The sequence below is a fragment of the Aythya ferina genome (assembly GCF_964211825.1).
Source record: "Aythya ferina genome assembly, chromosome: W".
Taxonomy (NCBI): Eukaryota; Metazoa; Chordata; class Aves; order Anseriformes; family Anatidae; genus Aythya; species Aythya ferina.
In genome coordinates, this window is record NC_140313.1 from 18,171,387 (window position 1) to 18,189,387 (window position 18,001).

General features: G+C 49.4%; 2 protein-coding genes across 6 annotated transcripts in view; one reads left to right on the forward strand and one right to left on the reverse strand.

The window, feature by feature from the left end:
* LOC311426284 (CBP80/20-dependent translation initiation factor-like) overlaps window positions 1–17,098 on the forward strand; it is a 172,489-nt gene extending 155,391 nt beyond the window's left edge. For all 5 annotated transcript variants that reach the window (XM_084502553.1, XM_084502556.1, XM_084502552.1 and 2 more), the window contains 2 exons: window positions 11,714–11,767; window positions 13,214–17,098. In XM_084502553.1, the coding sequence (XP_084358679.1) occupies window positions 11,714–11,767; window positions 13,214–13,429 (270 nt within the window). In that variant the 3' untranslated portion in view covers window positions 13,430–17,098. The remainder of the gene's footprint in view (window positions 1–11,713; window positions 11,768–13,213) is intronic.
* Window positions 1–18,001, reverse strand: part of LOC311426270 (uncharacterized protein) — a 448,189-nt gene that overhangs the window by 212,921 nt on the left and 217,267 nt on the right. The gene's annotated exons all lie outside the window — the stretch shown is intronic.

The window sequence follows — 18,001 nt, forward strand, 5'->3', positions numbered from 1 at the left end:
CCCAGAGGCCTCTGGCACATCTCAGTCTCAATCATACCACAATCTCATTCACAAGAATGTAATTTAGAATGATAAGCAAACAAACAAGTATTGTCTCTCTTTGTGTTCCTCGTGAAGTGACTTGCAACACTTTGTTTTAAAACCTTACCCTTACACAAATACTTCCAACACAAAATACCTGGACATTTAAGAACAACACATACAATTATTAACACTCCAGTTAGTATCCCTCCAGCAGCCAAAAACATACTGTTTGTCTGCAGCTTCAGGAGATCTTTGCTCCTGCGGTGAGCAGCTGAGAGTGGAGTCCCCTCCGAGCAAAAACACTCAGGGTGCACCTAGGGGCATCCACGCCGCAGCCGATCCCCGCAGCCGAGCAGTGTCTCCTCAAGTCTGCCGGTGGTCATTTGGCAGTGTAATCTGAGTCTCTGCACTCCTGCCCTGCAATAGAGCTAAATCGTCATTAGTAATCCGTAGAATGTGGCAACCCCACGGAATCTTATCCAGAAACATAGTTATAACACCGATCTGGGGACGAATAGTCTTTTTTGCATTGCAAGATAAACCTCTTATAAAATGAATGCCAGAGAGAAGCAGCACAGCCGCCGCTGCTTCCATGGTTACGTCAGACAGTCTGCAGGGTCCTGATGTCTGCCCCTCTGCTCTGTGCCGACTCGCCACACGGTGAGGGTCGGCTGCCGTTGTCCACTGACGCCTCTGGTCTCCCGTAGCAACTCGATCTCGGATGTCCCGCATCGCACTGCGATTACTTCAATTTCCCGCATTTTCCGCGGCTCCGTTTCCCGCGTCTCTCTACGATTCCTTTTTCCGCGTCTCTCCGCGATTCCTTTTTGCAGTCTATACCCTGCGTGCTCCGCTTTTCTAAAAAGCACTTGAGCAGATCATACGCCGCTTGTCTCTCCATACCTTTGTTTACGTCAGCGCTGTTGCAGCCTTTGCAAGACCTCAGTGACGCGTGGCCGGCGGGACCCTCTATAGGTGCTCCCGGGTGCAGGGATTCCGTGTTTTCGTCCCTTCCACCTCCTGGGCTGCGGGTGCGGGGATTCCGCGTTCTCGTCCCTTTCACCTCCTGAGCTGCGGGTGCGGGGATTCCGCGTTTTCATCCCTTTCACCTCCTGGGCTGCGTTGCAGGACCGGTTCCCGTATTCCGTCGATCCGTGGCTCGCAGGTTCACTGCCAGCGGGGTCCCTGTTCGGGCGCCATTTGTTGTCGATGGAAGGAAGACAGGGACACTCAATATGAGTGATCAGCAAGCTTCATTTTATTGCCCGAATAGCCTAACTTTTATAGCAAACTTAACAGGGGCGGATAGTGTTTCACACAAGATTATTGGTCAAAAGCACTCAGACAAACAACTACAAGAAAACAACCCCACCTGCAAGAAAACAACCCCCTTGTGATTAGCAGTCACATAGACCTTGTCCTTGAAGCCAGCTGCTGGCAACAATATTTTCCTGAATTCCTCAATTGGGCGATGTGGGAATACTGTCATGGGAACTTCTCATAGTTGCCCTGGTAGCTTGGTTTGCTCAGCTACAGCAAGCCATGGGATTTTTGCTGTTTCAAGAAATCCCTCAACAGCACTCTTCGTTCCTGGCCTCCAGGTGGAGTTGGGTTGTAAGCCAGTAACTACAACACTCCGAGCCCAACCATCCAGCCAGTTTTTAACTTACCTGGCTGTCCACCCCTGATGTCCTAGCTCGGATATGGGAATTTGTGGGAGGCAGAATCAAAACCCTTGCTAAAATCAAGGCAAAAGACATCCGTGCTCTTCCTCTATCCATAAATCCAGAAGGTGAGCAAGCTTATGAGGCACATCCATGCCAGTCTCCTTTTTCTCCCTCACATGCCCAGAAATACGTTTGAAGATGACTTGCTCCATGGTTTTTCCAGGGCCTGAGGTGGGGCCAGTGGGCCCATAATTCCCCATATGTGAAGATCTGTCTTTCTCCCGTTGCATCTTCCCAGTCACGGACTTGCCAGGGGTGACAGGGAGCAGCCCTGCTCTGGCACCATCCCACTCTTGGCACCCTTGGGTGCATCAGATGGGGCTGTCGGGGCAGGTTCAGAGCAGATCCCAGGAAGCAGCTCAATCACAGACTAATTAAACCACAGAACTAACTGCTTGTGCAGGACGCTGCAGCTGCAGGACCAGCCCACAGAGGTCCCCCCGTCTCGGAGCTGACGGGGCTGGGAAGGCACCCTGGCTTGTGTCACCACAAGCATCCCCTCCGATCGGGGGTCTGTGGGCACCCAGCTGCCTTGTGGTAGCTGCTGGCAGTTCTTATTCCCAGCCCCAAGGGCTGGAGGCAGCATCCGGGCGCAGTGAATCAGCCCACATAGGCAGTGGGGAGTAGAGCTGGCAGGCTGGCGGCGGACAGGACAGTTGCTCCTCTGCAGGAGCGTCTCCTGCCTCCAGTCTGGTTGGCATAGATGGTCCCATTTCAGCATTGTTTAAAATCCTGTCACGGTCCCATCACTTCCCTGCCTTGGTACGCGCTGCTAACTTAAAGCCTTGGGGTGGTCATGCAGGAAGGATAAATACTCCCTGTCTGATTGCCTTTCCCCCACGTCTGAGTCTGTGGTGCAGCATGCAGACTGGTATCCACTCCCCTCCCTTCTCTTAGTGCCTGTTATCTCCTGGGGCCATACTGTGTAATTTAGAAAAATATTCTAACACAGTAATTAATGTCTGAACTTCAAGAGGGATCTGCCTTTTCACTGTCTCCTTCAGAGGAAGAGAGAGGGAAAACCTTCCTGACTGCAGACAGACGAGCTGGAGGGTGGTGCTGTTTGGGAAAGAAAATTGTATCTTTTAACGTGGAGTTTTTTTTTTTTTTTATTTTAATCGCTCTCACTTTTTAAAAAGCATCAAGCTTTTGAGTCGAAAGAGGGTCTTTGACAGGATTTTAAGATTACGCTCACAGTCAGAGAGCAAGACAGGATTTGCCTCTTTATCATATAAGTGAAGGCACCAAGAAGGCCAGATCCTGACCCTGTGCCACCCTGCTGCCCAGGTAGCTCCACGTGGCCAGGCCTGACCAGAGAAAATAATGAAAATATAAATCCTGATGGAAGAGGAACTGGGGGTGGGGAGAAAGGAGGAAATCAGTGTTAAGTTGTTACACCTAAAAAGCTGTGCCGGTCGTTGAGATGAGCCTCAAGAAGAGACACCTTGCCTGACCTTGTCCCCACTCAGTGTCCTCCTTGGTGTCCCCTCGGACTATAGGGACAAATGCCTTTTAGGCATGATGAAAATCAATTTCTTCCAGTTTGTGCTTCCCCACTTTGGACAGGGACAAACCAGAACATTTGAGGTGGGCACTTGCGAGACATCTCACCTCGAGAGCAGATGATGAGAAGGGATGGGGACACCAAACTGACAAGGTCTTTGCGATGCCATGGAGCCTCACTGCTCAGCTTAGTGTTTTGAGCATGGGAACATGTTTTCTTAGAAAGCTACAGGACTTTGTTTGGCCCTAGACGGTGAGCATGAAAACTGCAGTGGCATATTTTAAATAGGGGAGGGCTCTCATGCCAGAGATACAATTTCCAAGGAGAGAATGCGCTCCCATACACACAACTGCTGACCCTGGGCTTTGCTCTCTTCCATGTAGGTTTCCATCACAGTTACTCTGACTTGCATGGGTTTGGAGCAGCTTTGCAGGCAGAGCTGCATTTAGGGCAGAGCTGAGGCCACCAAGGACAGTCAGGGCCACCAGTGTCCCCTCACCCCGCAGGAGAGGTAGGGAAGCATCTTCATTTCTTGGGGACCCACGGAGAAGGCAGAGGAAGCAGTTATGTTGGAGAAGAAACAAAGCTAGATACCATCTCACCGGATGGTCCCTCCTCCTTGCGTGGCCCTCCATACCCAGCATTGTTAGCTCCTGAGTCCCTTTCAGCTGGATGTAAACACAACTATTTGCATCTGCTGCCATGCGCCCTCAGAAGAGCCAGGAAAGCGGAGAGCATCCGGTGGGCAAGGGTGGAGCCCTTTGCAATCAAGCGTGATGGTCTCGCCACTTTTTCTTTCCATGTTTTGTGTTTCCCCGGACCCTTGGGATGAGATCACATCCTCTGCTCCCAGGGTTATTATGTCTTCAGACAGGCAGGATGAAGCCGGCCGTCTGGGTGGCTCGGTGTCCTGTGCGTGCAGACAGGGTGGCTCTGTCCGTGCGCACCTTGGGGTCCCCCTCAGACAGCCCCAGTGGTCCCGCAGGTGAGGGTGATGGCCCCCACCTCCAGCCTGAGTGCCTAGTGGGAGCCACTGGACTGCCCTGGCTGGCTTGGTGAGTGACCCTATTTTCTTTGTCATTGTCTCCAATAACTGCCTTTTAATGGTTTCCATCTTCATAGGAATCCCTTCTGCTGTTCCAGATCCAGGGAGCGAGCAAGAGTCATGTTTCATTGTTTCCCTTGTCTGAAGTGGAAAGGAGTAGGAGTTTCCCATGGCTGGGTACAGGGTTTTGTTCCTCTGGCCTTAATTCAATTTGCTGTTAAGTACCTCTTTTTTGAGTTCCTTAGGAGGCTGACAAGGAGGATAACCAACATTTTGGTTTACTTGATACAATAATTAAACTAATCTCTTCTTACCATCCTCCCAGGGAGTTCTGGTTGGGTAATAGGAGAACACAAGTCTCCTCCTCAGCTAAAAGCAGCACGTCACTGTAAAACAAGTAGATGCCACCAAGCCAATTCCTTCAAGTTGTCCCAAATACATTAGGGAAAGGCCTCTCATGGACACAGCAGCCATGCCAGCATGAGTAGCTCCTTGTGGGGCCAGCAGTGCCCCATGCTGGTGGCCTCTTCCTAACAGAGCAAGTGTGAATTGCCATTGGCATCTTTTCTAAGGGGCTGAGACCAGGCCACCCCTGTCAGGGAGCTGGGAAGAGGGACCTCTAGATGAGATGTAAGGGCTGGTGGCACCTTGTACATCTTCAGAGGGCTTGAAACCTTTACTTCATGAGCAGAAGGCCACGCGGAGAGAAGGACCATTTGAAGCAGACAACTCAATGCTAGATGCAACGAGTTGGGTGAGACAGGTCTCATGAGCTGGGGTTATCCCGTTAACCCTCCCCAGGGATGGTGTGGACATGGTAAGGTTGAGCTACAGCAGAGTGGACACAGCCTGGCGTGCCAGGACCTGCTACCTGTCTTCATGCAGACCTCACCAAAACAAGCCTGGAGGCCACAGGCTGAGCTTTTAGGGTGGCTGTTCTTGTTTTCTCAAGTTATGTTCAGCCTCACCCTCTGCTGCTGATTCAGAGTGCAGTGGGGCTGGGCAAGAAGGCAGTGTGCCTTCTGCATCCCCCCCATCAGCTCCATAAGGGAAAGGTTCCCCAAACACATTTAACCTTTGGGCACCCTCAGCATCAAATGGCTCAGCAGAGAAGATGCTGCTTGTGACTGTGGCCTTCAAAATGTCTTCTCTTTCCAAGGGCTCACTTGTTTTTTCACTAGAATCTGGACTCACCTGACTTGCCTAGCTCAGGTTATGCCCTGCATGGCACTATGTGGCCCATAGAGAGAGTGGCGCTGGCACAGTTTGTTGGTGGGTGCAAGGTGTTATAAATGAGGTCTCAACTCAATCTGAAATTTGTAATATTTATAAAACAAATATTTCTAAAAGGTATAAAAGGCAAGTAAACAGCGCTGGGTGTGTGGGGAGTCTCCGCTCCACCAACACGCACACACAAACATCAAACATTCTAAATATACAGAACATTGCTTTACATACTAAACGCAAATATGCCTATACATATGTACAATCAGGAAAGGTAACAAACAATCCTTTAAGTTCCATAACTTACTAAAATCGAGTACACCTATACATATTCACAATCAGAAAAGGTAACAAACAATCCTTTAAGTTCCATGACTTAACAGTCTCCATTTTTCCATTCCTTTTCCTGATTACAAACAAGTCTCCATTTTCCATTCCTTTTGAACAATATGTCTCGCTTTAAGTTGTCAAGCAACTCAGTCTTTAGGCCTTATGTATCCCATTCTTCCCAGATCGAAGAAAAGCATATCCATCTCTTTTTTAAGGCCAATAGGCCTGGGTCAAAAGGCACGTTCAGGTCAACAGGGGGAATAACAGCAAAAGCCTTCGATGGCTGTAGCAGCAGAGGGGCCGATGGCGTAGCAGTCGGATCAGTAAAGGAGCCCGCAGCTCCCTCACTATCCGGCAAGCCACACGTTTCTGACTGTGGTCCCACATGTCTCTTTAAGGCCTCAGAGACTGCTCGCCAGGTGCCGAGCAATCCCACTGCAACCTTGTCATTTTTAGTTGCAGAGTCCCACACCTTGACCTCAGTTTGGTCCCATATTTCAGGCTCATAAACTGTCTGATTGTTAATAAGGAGAATAAGCTGTAAGGTTACCAGGAAAGTCTTTGTTCCTAAGGACGTATGATTCCCCATAATGCGCAGCTGCTTACCAGCGAGAGGCAGTTGTGTGCGTGGGTCCGCTTCTCTCAGCTCAAGCTTCTCTCCAGCTCCAGTGCGCCTGTTTCCAGCGACTTTCTGTACGAGCTTCTCTGAGCAGTTTGCTGAGTTTGGCTGAACCTATCTTCATGAGGCGATCAAAGTGCCTGTTCCCGTCCTGGTCTCCGTTCTGCTAGCCTGTTCCTCTTCACTCCTTTTTCCTGCTTCTTTATTGATCATAACTTCATCACATCGTGTTACCGTCCTTTTTTTTTTTTTTTTTATCTTGAGGGCAGGCTCCCCTCTTACACCCTTCTCCCCGCAGCAGTTCTTTTCAAAACAACTTTTCATTGGTCAAACAACTTTGAATGTAACAACAACAGCAAACACCCAGAAACATCCATGCCTTAATGGCTGGAGAACAAGAAACTAGCTGCAGAACAAGAAACCGGAGACTGCATGGAGTCTCCTGAATCACCCTTCTTTGTTCCCTCTAAACTCTTTTATATTCCTGATGGCCTCATCGTTAAGAGTCTAATGTTATCTCAACCACGGGGCTTTCCAACCCCCATGGCCACATTCCCAAATCTCCCCCTTCTTTATTAATATCAACCATTTTCTCGACACGAATTACCACTCCATATATAACAAAGGTCAGGTGCAGGGTCAGCCCAGCTGACACTCTGATGCCCAGGATTGGAGAACTGATACTTCTGATGGGAGCAGATTGTAGAAATCCTGAAACTGGCCTTGCTGATAGAGTGTTCTGTAATTACTCGTCCCCCACACCCTCATTTGTACTTTGCATTTTCCCCAGTCTTGGTTGTTTTCACCACCCCGTGCCTAGTGACAATAAGAAAACTGGAGCTGTAACAATCTCCTTTAGCTCCAAGAGCTGCGTGACTATCCCTATGCAAAGCAGCAGAGGAAGCACATGGATCTTATTGCAGACATCTTCCTTAAAGACTTGCAACAGTAGGTTGATAAGGGGCCTCTGGAAAAGCAGCAAATTGCTATTGATGTCTTTCTGCAGACAGCCTGGGAAGTGCAGCCCCTCCTTTGCAGGAGGCTTTTGCTGCCGGAGGATCCATCTAGCAGGATGTGGGGCTTCCAGGAGAAGGCTGCCAGCCCTTGCCCTGTTTCCCACCAGTGCCGTGAGCCCCCCAGCAGCTGCTACGAGCAAAGCACGCGTTTGCACCGTGCTGGTCCCACTACTGTTGCTGCTCCCCAGGAGATGGCTCCTCTGCTGTCTCACCACTCTCCAAGAAGTCCCAACCATCCTATGGCTCTGGGTGAATATTTTGGGAGGTGGGAAAGTTTAGTGCTTTCACACCAGAGTCACCACAAAACACTGCATGCTAAGAGGCAGTTTGCGGCAAGCATCACTTATGCCATTTTGCAAGCACTATCGTATCCAGTAATTAGTGCTGTGCCTTACAGGAAGAATGCCGCTGCAGTTGTGAAGGGTAATGCACGCATTCGGCTGCTCCCACTGCCTTTCCCGGTGGGGAATGCTGCAGAGCACCATCCAGCCTGCGTGGTTTGGTGATAAGTAGGGGACTGCAATGCAGGTTCTCCATCCTGCTTGTGGCGTGCGCACCCTGGAAAATGACACATAAGTACTTCAGCCTCTCTGCAGCCCCGTCTGTCTCTGGAGAAAGTAGGTAATGAACCCAAATAATCGCGGGTATGTGTAATGGGGGAGCGTGGCTTGCTCCTGGTGGTCTGCACCAACTGCGTGCAAGTCCATTGCCATTTGGAGGGAGCCAGCCAGTTCTCTGTGGCGAAGCCCAGCTGCAGGTTTAGGGCCTCTTTGCCCCCTCAAGCACTGTTGTGTACCCATTCCATGGGCCTTCCCTTTGCAAAGACTGTTGCCAGCAGCACTTGTTTCCCTTGGGAGTGCAGGGGAGGAAGGAATTGGGGGAAGAATGCCCTGCGCCCCATGTAATCCCTGTCCCCCCACTACACACAGCACTCCCAGGAACAGCCCCTCAGGTTTATTTTTGCTTGTTCGCAAAAACATTTAGCACCCATCGCCCAGCGGGACGCAGAAATTCGGGAGCGGGAGCCCTCCCTCCGCAAAGATGTAGGCATGAGCGCCTGCTGCCTCCTGCCAGTCTGCAAAGCTGTTAGTTCAGCACCAGCAACAAAAGTGAGAAGCCTTTCACAACTGAGACTGGGTATTATATGACCGTCTGGGCAGATTCTGGCATGCAGCCTCCACTCTTAGGAAATCGAGCAGACTTTTTGTCTGCTTTCCAGCAGGAACTGCTTCTTTCGCTCACCTGATATGGGGAACCGGCTGGAGAGCAAAAGGAAGTTTTCTCGCAACCAGCCTGAGCCTCAGGGGGATGATTACAGGCTGAGCTGAGCAGCGTGTGAGGCTCACTCACCTGCGTTGCCTCTGCTTCGTGCTCCTTCCCTAGCTCCCTCGCCTGCTCTGGGCAGCTGGGGTGAAAGATGTGGGAACCTGCTGGAGAGCAACCTGGTGGGGTGCAGGCACATCTCCGCAGCAGGGAGGAGCGGCTATAAATACTTAAATAAATAACAATTCTGATGTGGGAGCGCTAAGTTAATAGGTATAGCCTGTTTACATTAAGATATTTTAAGTAAATATAAATCTGATTACGAGGGTCGGGTTTTGATCATGCAAAAGCCACAACTGCATGGCTACAGTGTCCCCAGTAGCTGCAGAGTGCCTTTCTGGGCACAGCCCTGATGGTGTGACCTGGCTGGCGCTCAGCCCCCCCGGCTGTCCCAGGGTCATCCCAGTAGGATAGAGAATGACATCTGAGTGCAGTCTCCTTATGGCCACAGGTAGATAAGGCAAATATACCCTTTAGCCAAATTGCTGCGCATCGAACAGTCTTTGACATATTCGCCCACATAACCACTTTTTGAAGCAGGCAAGAGTGTCCCAGCTCCATGGCTGGGAAGCCAGTACAAGGAAAACCCAAGTGAAGCTGCAGCTTTCCCTGGCTACATCTCACCAGGGTAGACCAGGGTCACACGAGGAGAATGAAGCAGAGGAAGGACGGGAATCAGGCCACCATGGGACCTTCCTAATTGCCTCAGCCTTTAGAAAATCTTCCCCCAGTTTGCAGACTGAGTATGTTTGCATAAAGCCATGGGAGGGGAGCATCAGTTTCTGCAGTCATTTTCCTGTTAACTTGCTTTAACTCCACATTTCTTGCTTTAATTTTCATGCTGTGTACTTCAATAACAAATACCAAGCATAGGAGACATGCATGTATGTTAACTTGCACCCCTGCTCCATTCCATGCTCACAAGCCAGTCTCCGTTAAATACCCCAGGAGCTTGTTTCCGGGCTACTGCCTGTTTATATTTGTCCCTGTTTTAAACATATATATTTTTTGTTGGGTTTAAAGTAATCTCATGTTTTTTTTTGCGAAGAATCTGTGAACTATTTGTGAGAACTTATCTCAGAGCATGGGGATTGGGCTTAACTAACTTTTTCCAAGCAACTCAGCAGGAAGATAAACTTGTGGAAACTGCTGCATGTATTCAACGCCCTAGCTGGACCTTTGGCTAACACGAGATAAAACTGACAGGACCACATGCTCAGGCAGATGCCGTAAACATCAGCTTCAAAGCAAACAAACTGCTGTCTGCAGAAAGCAGAAGACAATGAAGACAAAACTTTGAGACCAATGATAATTCCTCAAGTTACCTCTTTTTTCCTATTTTTTTCCAGCAGTTGTGGGCCTGTAAACAAATTGGCATTTATTTGGAAAGGAAGGGTAAGAGGAAAAAATGAGTGGGAAGGAGAGATGATTAAGGCTGAGCAGCAGAGCTGTGGTGTTAGCTAAGAAGTGTGACTTCAGAGCAAACCCAGTTACACTGAGCGGTGTTGTGCATGGACAGCTGTAATTAGTCCAGCAGCTTTTCCCAAGTATGGCTTTCCCTGATGAATTTCGGACACTAGTGAAGTCAGTTTTCCCAATTTTTCTCCATTTTCTCCACATGTAGTGCATGCATCCAGGGAGCAGCTCAGGACCAGTGGCACATGGCCACACTGACACCGATTTCTAAGCCCAATGGAGTGGCAGTGGCTGTACCTCCCAGTGCTGCCAGCACCTGTGATTTTATCATGCACTTTGCGATGGCATGTTGTTCACAATACCCCAGCTCCCTGTGTCAGCTGGCTGAGAATCTTGGCTTTTATCTGCTTGGAAAGCAACTGTGCTTTATCTCCTGTGGTTTGAGAAGAAAGCTTGAAACAGCGTCTTTGTGCACATGACAAAGTCAGAAAGCAAAGATGACAACAAAGAAGCACGTGCTAGCAAAAATATAAGTGGTTTTGATCCAGTTTTGCTCACGGCCCCTGGTTTTGTGGAGTCGGACAGGCTGAGCTTCTGTGCTTTGCCATTGCCAGGTGGACGCTGCCCCCTGACCACATGCACCAGGTCTGAAACAAGAGGGAAGAGTGAGGTAGCAGCCCCCAGGAAGATATCAACACACAGCAAGGAACTGGTAGACTGGGAGTTGCACAGGCATCTTCCCTCATCCCACACCATCATGGTCTGACCTTATGGCACCATTTGGGCTTTCTCTTGAAAGCTGCTTGTGCCTACCAGCTTGTCTTTGTAATGCAAAGCTCACAGAGAGCAGAACAGGGCCTGGAGTTGGTTCCCAAAGTGGGGAAGTGGCTGAAAACATAGCCAATAAAATGCCAAAATGTGGACGGAGATTCTCCTTCACTGCTTTGAGGCCTCAGACAGGGGGGATGAGATGGTGAGAAGGGACCAGGGAAAATCCCATGCTCTCAGCAAGCAGCATTGCTCCAGAAGAAAAGTTTACACCTGAGACACAACAGTTTCACTGGAACCATTGTGCTTGCAACCATATATAATCAGCCTGGAAGGAGACATATTCACAATGCGCCGGACGTTCGCACTCTGCCATCGGGTAATTTCGAGACTGTTGGGAGACCGTCCCAGTGGGACAGGGAGGCTCGACCGTGAGCGGGCAGCCCTTGGGCAGGAGACCAGCACAGCCCTTCCCTCCCAAAGGGCTGCTCTGCTGCCTGGGTACGGTCATTCGAGGGCTGTGTTTCCTGGCCATGTACGTGGAACTAGTGTATTTTCTCATTACCTGCTGGGGGGATAAAAAAAGCCTTGTTAAACTAATGGAAATTTATCCTGAAAGTTGTTAATCTAAAAGATCCATTGGGAGGAGGAGGTCGCGCATTTTCACTCATAGCATTTTCACTTGCGCATTTTCATTTTCTCTCCTCTCTCTTGCAGTTGTTGCAATCTCAGGATGTGAAGGAGGACGCCGTGCTTTGCTGCTCCATGGAGGTAGGGAAGCTCTGATGCCACCTGCCCCTCCTCGTTGCTCTGCCCCTTCTGTCCTTGGCTGTGCACGTGCCCAAACCCAGAGCCACGTTACCTGGCTGCATTACACCCAAATACAAAAGACAGCACCATGGGATAAGAGAGGCGGCTGTCACTGTGCTTCCAATGCGTGTGAATGGATGCAACCAAATTTGCTAGCCAGGGTCTCACCACAAAACTAATTCCTATCATCCTGGTTCCTTTGAATCTCTTCCAGATTCCTTCAGGTCTCACCCTGTGGTATTTTTTAAGCACAAAACCACCTGTATTGCACCAAAGGCTCCGTCACACTGCCTTTGCTCATGCAGTGGCGGTAGCTCCCGCAGAGAGGCTTGCTGTGCTCAGAAAGCTTTGCAAAGAAATGATGGTACAAATATAGCACGGGTGGAATTGCAAAGTTTCATTAGCTTCGCTTTTTGGAAGTGATTGGCCCATGGGAACTGATGCTTGTCTTGAAGAGAGAGGTTGAAGTAGGCTGAAAAATTGCAGCTGGATGGTTGAAATTCAGCAAAGTGGCAGGCAGCTGAAGAGGAAAGTTTGCATTTTTAAAGTCAGGACTTTTGAGAACTCTCCATTCAAATCCCTGATGCCTCACAAGCCTGAGATGGGGTTTTCTGGGGTTTACACTGCTTTAAAAACACTTGGCCGTCCTTGGAGAAGAGGTGCGATGGCTGGAAATGCAGACCTTGCTGCTGTGCAAAGGGCAGGATTTGTTATGCATAAAGGAGAGCCCTGCTTAATCAGATTAATGACTGGGAGTCACTGACAGCTGTGAATCAGCACGTAAATGAGGGAGCAGGTAAAAGGCAGGAATACCACATCACAGCATGCACTTTGTTTTGACAATAGCTTGATTTTTAGGTGGGATTTTTCAAAAGCACCCAGTGCTGCCACCTTTGAAGTCAGTGGGAGCTGAACCATTCAGTCTTACAGCAGCCCGGGGTGAGTGCTTTCGAAAGCTTCACCCATAGCACACGGCTCTGGGCAGCATCGGGGAGTGTGCTGTGGGGTGCCTGCATTTCTCACCAACAGCAGCATCTCAGCATTGCCCAGCTGGGGGAAAACTGGAGGAGTGTGAAATGTGGGTGAAAAAAAAAAAGAGCAGGCTGCATATTTTTGGAAAACAGCCCTACTATGTAAATATTGCCTCTCTGTTGCTGGAGTTGGCTCGGTGCATGCCCACAAGCCATGACACAGCAGCATCTGTAGCTTGTGTCCTGCTTCCTTCCTGCCAGCATCACATTTTCAGCAGTGCCAAGCAGCTTTCCACCCCTCCAACATGGGGCCAGCTGTCCTGGCTGCCCAGGAGGATTCCCCTGACCCTTGCCCCCCAGCTACACAACACTAGCGCAAGCCGTGGCGGCAGCTCACACTTTAACAAGCCGCCTCTGACCCCCTCTCTCCCAACAGCTGCAAAGCACCGGCCGGCTGCTGGAGGAGCAGCTGCCTGAGATGATGACAGAGATGCTGGCCATAGCTCGCGACAAGATGCTGTGCCCCTCCGAGTCCATGCTGACGCGGTCCCTCCTGCTGGAGGTCATCGAGCTGCACGCCAACAACTGGAACCCGCTGACGCCCACCATCATGCAGTACTACAACAAGACAATCCAAAAACTGACAGCCTGAGGGGCAGGGCAGGGAGGGGTGGGAAGGGGCGAGAAGGAGACATACACCTTAGCAGGATCCAGCTCTCGCAGCCAGGCAAGCACCTTTCTGATTTAAATACCTAAGCAGACAAACCCCAGCATGCTCCAGAATACGTTCGTGGGGTGGGGAGGGAGAAGCATGTTTCTTTTCAGCTGTGTCGTCAAGTGCCACCCCTCTTCCCTGCCATGTTTTTGTTTTAGGGTTTCTTTTATGAACTCATTGCTCCAGAAGCAGTGCATCCCGCCAGGTTACTGTTTGGCTTTAGAAAGAAGACAGCGAGTTGGAAAAGTGAGCCTGAGTGGGGGCTAGTATTGTTTTCACACCATCCTCCTGGCTTGCCCTGGCCAACTGGCAGGCGACAGTTGTCCCGGGAGGACAAAGTGCAACACATACTACACCAGACACTCATCACTGACGGCTTTTGTTAAGTGGAGCTTTTGTTATTCCCCCCCCCTTATCTTCAACTTTCTGCTCCCCCACCTCCCCTCCGTCTACTTGTCACCCCTTCAGATGCCAACCGGCGAGCAGGAAGGTTTTCTTATTTGCACTGGGTTTTATTTTTCTTGGTCATTTGTATTTTATTCTATTTTATTTTATTGTGAATGGATGATTGCAATAAGCACGGAGACATGGAAGTGACGCCTTCCTGCAAGCTCACAAATGGTTTACATGAAGATGCTGAAGTAGGAGGAGGATTTTTAAGGAGCCCAAAAGCCACTGTAGAATTAATATAGCCACAGTTGTCTTGCCAGTAATCTCGCAGATTAACTGAAAAATGTGTGCCCTGAGCTGGGAGCTCCAAGAAACACGGGAAGCTGCAGCTATTTGCTCTGGCTGGTAAAGCCATGGCATCCCCCATCCACTAAACTATAACCCATTTATTTTTTGTAATTTTTTTGTTTCTGTTGAAAGAGTTCTTTGTTGTAATTACTGTCATGGTTGTAATAATACATTTAAAACCAGGCCTGTTGTAGTTGGGCCTAGTAATGTACAGGGCAATGGAGAAATGAAGACTTGATGTTCTTGGGAAACCAGTAGAGAGAAGACAAGAAGTGCATGGCAAAAAAGGAGGGAAAAAAGAAGAGGAAAACAATGAAAAGCCAAAAATACAGGTTTTGAGCCTGGCTTCTAACTGGCTTCATTTCCTATACAGTATTTGTAGGTGTGCATTGTAGAGGCACGGCTGTGTGCCCTGGTCGGTGTAAATAAGTGGTACCATGTCCCCGAGTGCAGGGTGACGTGTTTGGAGGGAGCAGGGTGAAGTGGGGAGCAGGGAGACCGTGCTTTGCTGCATGCTGGTGTGGCTGGGCTGGTGCTGGGGAGGTGGGAAAGATGGGGAGAAGGGAGAAATGGGGAGATGATGGGGGATTTGGGGAGGTGTTCGCCCAGCAGAGCTGGAAGTGCCCTGAGCATGGATGGCAAGTGAATAGCGACTAGCAAACGTCAGGACTTGGTGTTTCCTTATTTGCTTCTCTGCCGATGCTAGTCCACATGAAATCCCTGCCGGTGCTCATTTTGGTGAAGTGGGAGAGGAGCAGAAGAAGCCCTGACCCCGCAGTGCCATCCCCATCTCACGTGCCTTAGGGAGCTACCGGCCTGTGTGCGAGAGACAGGAGGCTTCCCTGACACGCAGCTTGAAGGGCAGAAACCTTCCCCGTGCACATGTGCAAGAGATAAGCATCCTGGCCATGTGGTTTGGCACGACTTGAACTTTTCATGAGGTTGGCTGCGGGAGCGTTTCCTAATCTGCACGTGGAGCACGAGGAAAGGAGCTGGAAAGAGGAGCTTCAGTGGTCCATGTCTGCACAGACTGATTCCTGGACTGGGGATGTAGGCCCGGCATCTGTGTTAGCACTGCCGCAGAAAAGCAGAAAGGTCAGAAGGTGTTAGCACGAAGCTGGACTGCATCAGACCTGTCGGTGTTGGACAGCTGAGGGCTGTGCCCTTGCTCTTGGCCTTCCCAGCCGCTTGGCCCTGCGGGGAGTGGAGGACCAGAGGCGTGAATGCCCCAGAGCAGCCTGGGCCCCAGCCAAGAGGCGGGTGGGGAATGGAGGGAGAGCGAGGGCTTAAATTGAGCAAATGGAGTGAAATTACCTGTAGTGAGGACAATTTGTCAAGGGACCTTTAGTGTCATGACAGCCTCTGATGTGTGAGCTGCACGCAGTCGATTGATGTAAATTAGACCCCACTGGTTGGAAACATTAATGAGGTAGCTGGGGCTAGAGAGGTGCTGCTACTCTTTCAGACTTTGGGGAGAAGACTGGAGAAAAAGCTTTGCTGGGGGATTTCTGAAGGCCAGAAGAGATTCCCCGCATCCCACTCCACACCGCAGCATCCCTCGGGGCCTGCTCTCTGAATGCAGCAAAAGAAAAAAAGGGAAAAAAAAAAAAAAAGAAAAATTGAAAAGCCCAGAGGAGCTTCGGCCTATGGCTTTACCCTCCAATGCTAGGATTTCTCCCGTGGAAGAACTTTCCTGTGAAACTTGTCTTTTTAAATGTCTGTCGTCTGTCTCCGCTGTTAAGGTCCGTTCATCCAGCCACTCACCGCTTGGTAACTTGGTATGTCATTCACTCTGTTGGTGTGTGAGAATCTAGATGTTGACCAAAAAAGTATTTTTTTCCTCCTGGAATTATGTACGGCCACTGGCATATCTGCAGTCCCTCAGTGGGAAGCCTGCCTGTTGGGAAGGAAAGATGCCACCGGCAATGTGATGTGGAGGGGTGGGGGCAGCAGTGCATTTTGGGGACAGAACACCCTCCTTTGGCCAAATCCATGTCAGGCCAAACCTGGGGCTGGTGTAAGGACGTGATGATGCCCGGAGCTGCCAGCTCTGCTCCCCATGGATATCCCAGCACCTGGTCCCCTCCTTCCCAGGCAAATTATTGCCAAACTGGAGACTTTGGCTGTCTGCAAAGCAGCCTGCTCAGTTTCCCCATGAGGGATTTGACCCCCCCGTTTGGAGAAGTCTCGTTTGTACAGAGGTGAAATGAGAATGAGGGGAAAAAAGCAAAGTAAGTGATTTGTCTGGTTCCCCTCTTCCCCCGAAGGAGATTAATTAGTATCTATTCTTGGCATGCTTGATGGCTTTGAAGGAAAACTTGTGAGAATAATTTATTATTTGTTTTCCTGCTTATTTTTATAACATCCCTCACTTGGAAGTCTCTCAAAATCTGAAATAGGATTTTTATTTCCCCACTAGGTACTTTATGGCTTTACACAAATTTTGCTCTTCTTGGTGTTAGCTGTTAGCCAGTCCCGGTGATGCAGTATTTTTCAGGAGAAACGACTCTAAGTGTTGCAAAGTCCTGTTGATGGCCAACAGGGCTGTGGTGTCCTGCAGAACATGGATTTAATGCTAGCAATTCATTTTTTAATGTATTTATTTGTATTTGAAAAAGCAACATTTTTAATTTAATCATGTTTGTTAAACTAAGTGCTTAAAAAAAGGACAAAGGTTTTGGGGAGAATAAAGAGTAGATCTTCATACTAGAGAAAACAAAAACTCATAGTTTTCAGCATTTCAAAGATTATTAAAACAAGGGAGCTAATAACTCTTTGTGGCAATTCAGTCTTGTTTATAGAACATCCAAACCAACTCACTATGTGCTATAAAATGCATAATCTGTGTAATAAATGTTTAAAGCTTGACATTTCCCCATCTCTTTGACGGTACGTGCAATCAGTTTTGGTGGTCTGGGGGGGACTTTTGTTTAGCTTGGAACAAAGGATGAAGGGAAAAAACAAAACAACAAACAACAACATTGTGGTGTCTGCTTTGAAACGTAGCCCCTGGGTCGAGCCTCTGGGCCCTCGAGATCAACTCCCCTAGTCCTTATGGGGGACTTCAACTTGACAGACGTCAACTGGGATTACCACATGGCCAACACGAGCAAGTCCAGGAGGTTCCTAAAGCACCTAGATGATAACTTCTTGGTGCAGGTACTAAGGGAGCCAACTAGGAAAGGTGCCCTCCTAGATCTGTTGCTGGAGAAGAGAGAGGGTCTTGTGGGGGACGTGGCAATTGGCGGTCGTCTCATGAAGTGGTTAAGTTTAGAATTTTTGGTGACAGAAGGAAAACTGCCACCAAAACTTCAGCCCTGGATATGGGGAAAGCAGACTTCAGGCTACTCAGAGAACTAGTCAGCAAGGTCCCCTGGGAAGCTGCTTTTGAAGGCATTGGTGTTCATCAGTGCTGGTCAGTCTTTAAGCACTGCCTCCTAAAAGCACAGGATCAGGTGATTCCAAAATATCGGAAGGCAGGCAGGCGGGGCAGAAGGCTGGCCTCTCTGACCAGGGATCTTCTACTGCAGCTTAGGCAGAAAAAGAAAGTGTACTGGAATCAGGGTCAGGCGACAAAGAAGGAATGCAGGAATGCTGTTTGTGTTTGTAGGGTAGAAAATTCGTGTGGCCAAAGCCCAACTAGAGCTGAAGCTGGCCATGTCTGTGGGAGACAATAAAAAAGTTTTTTTTAGATATGTGAACAGAAAAAGGAGAACCAAAGAAAACAGGTCCACTACTTGATGGAGAAGGTCTTCTCACAGACAAGGACAT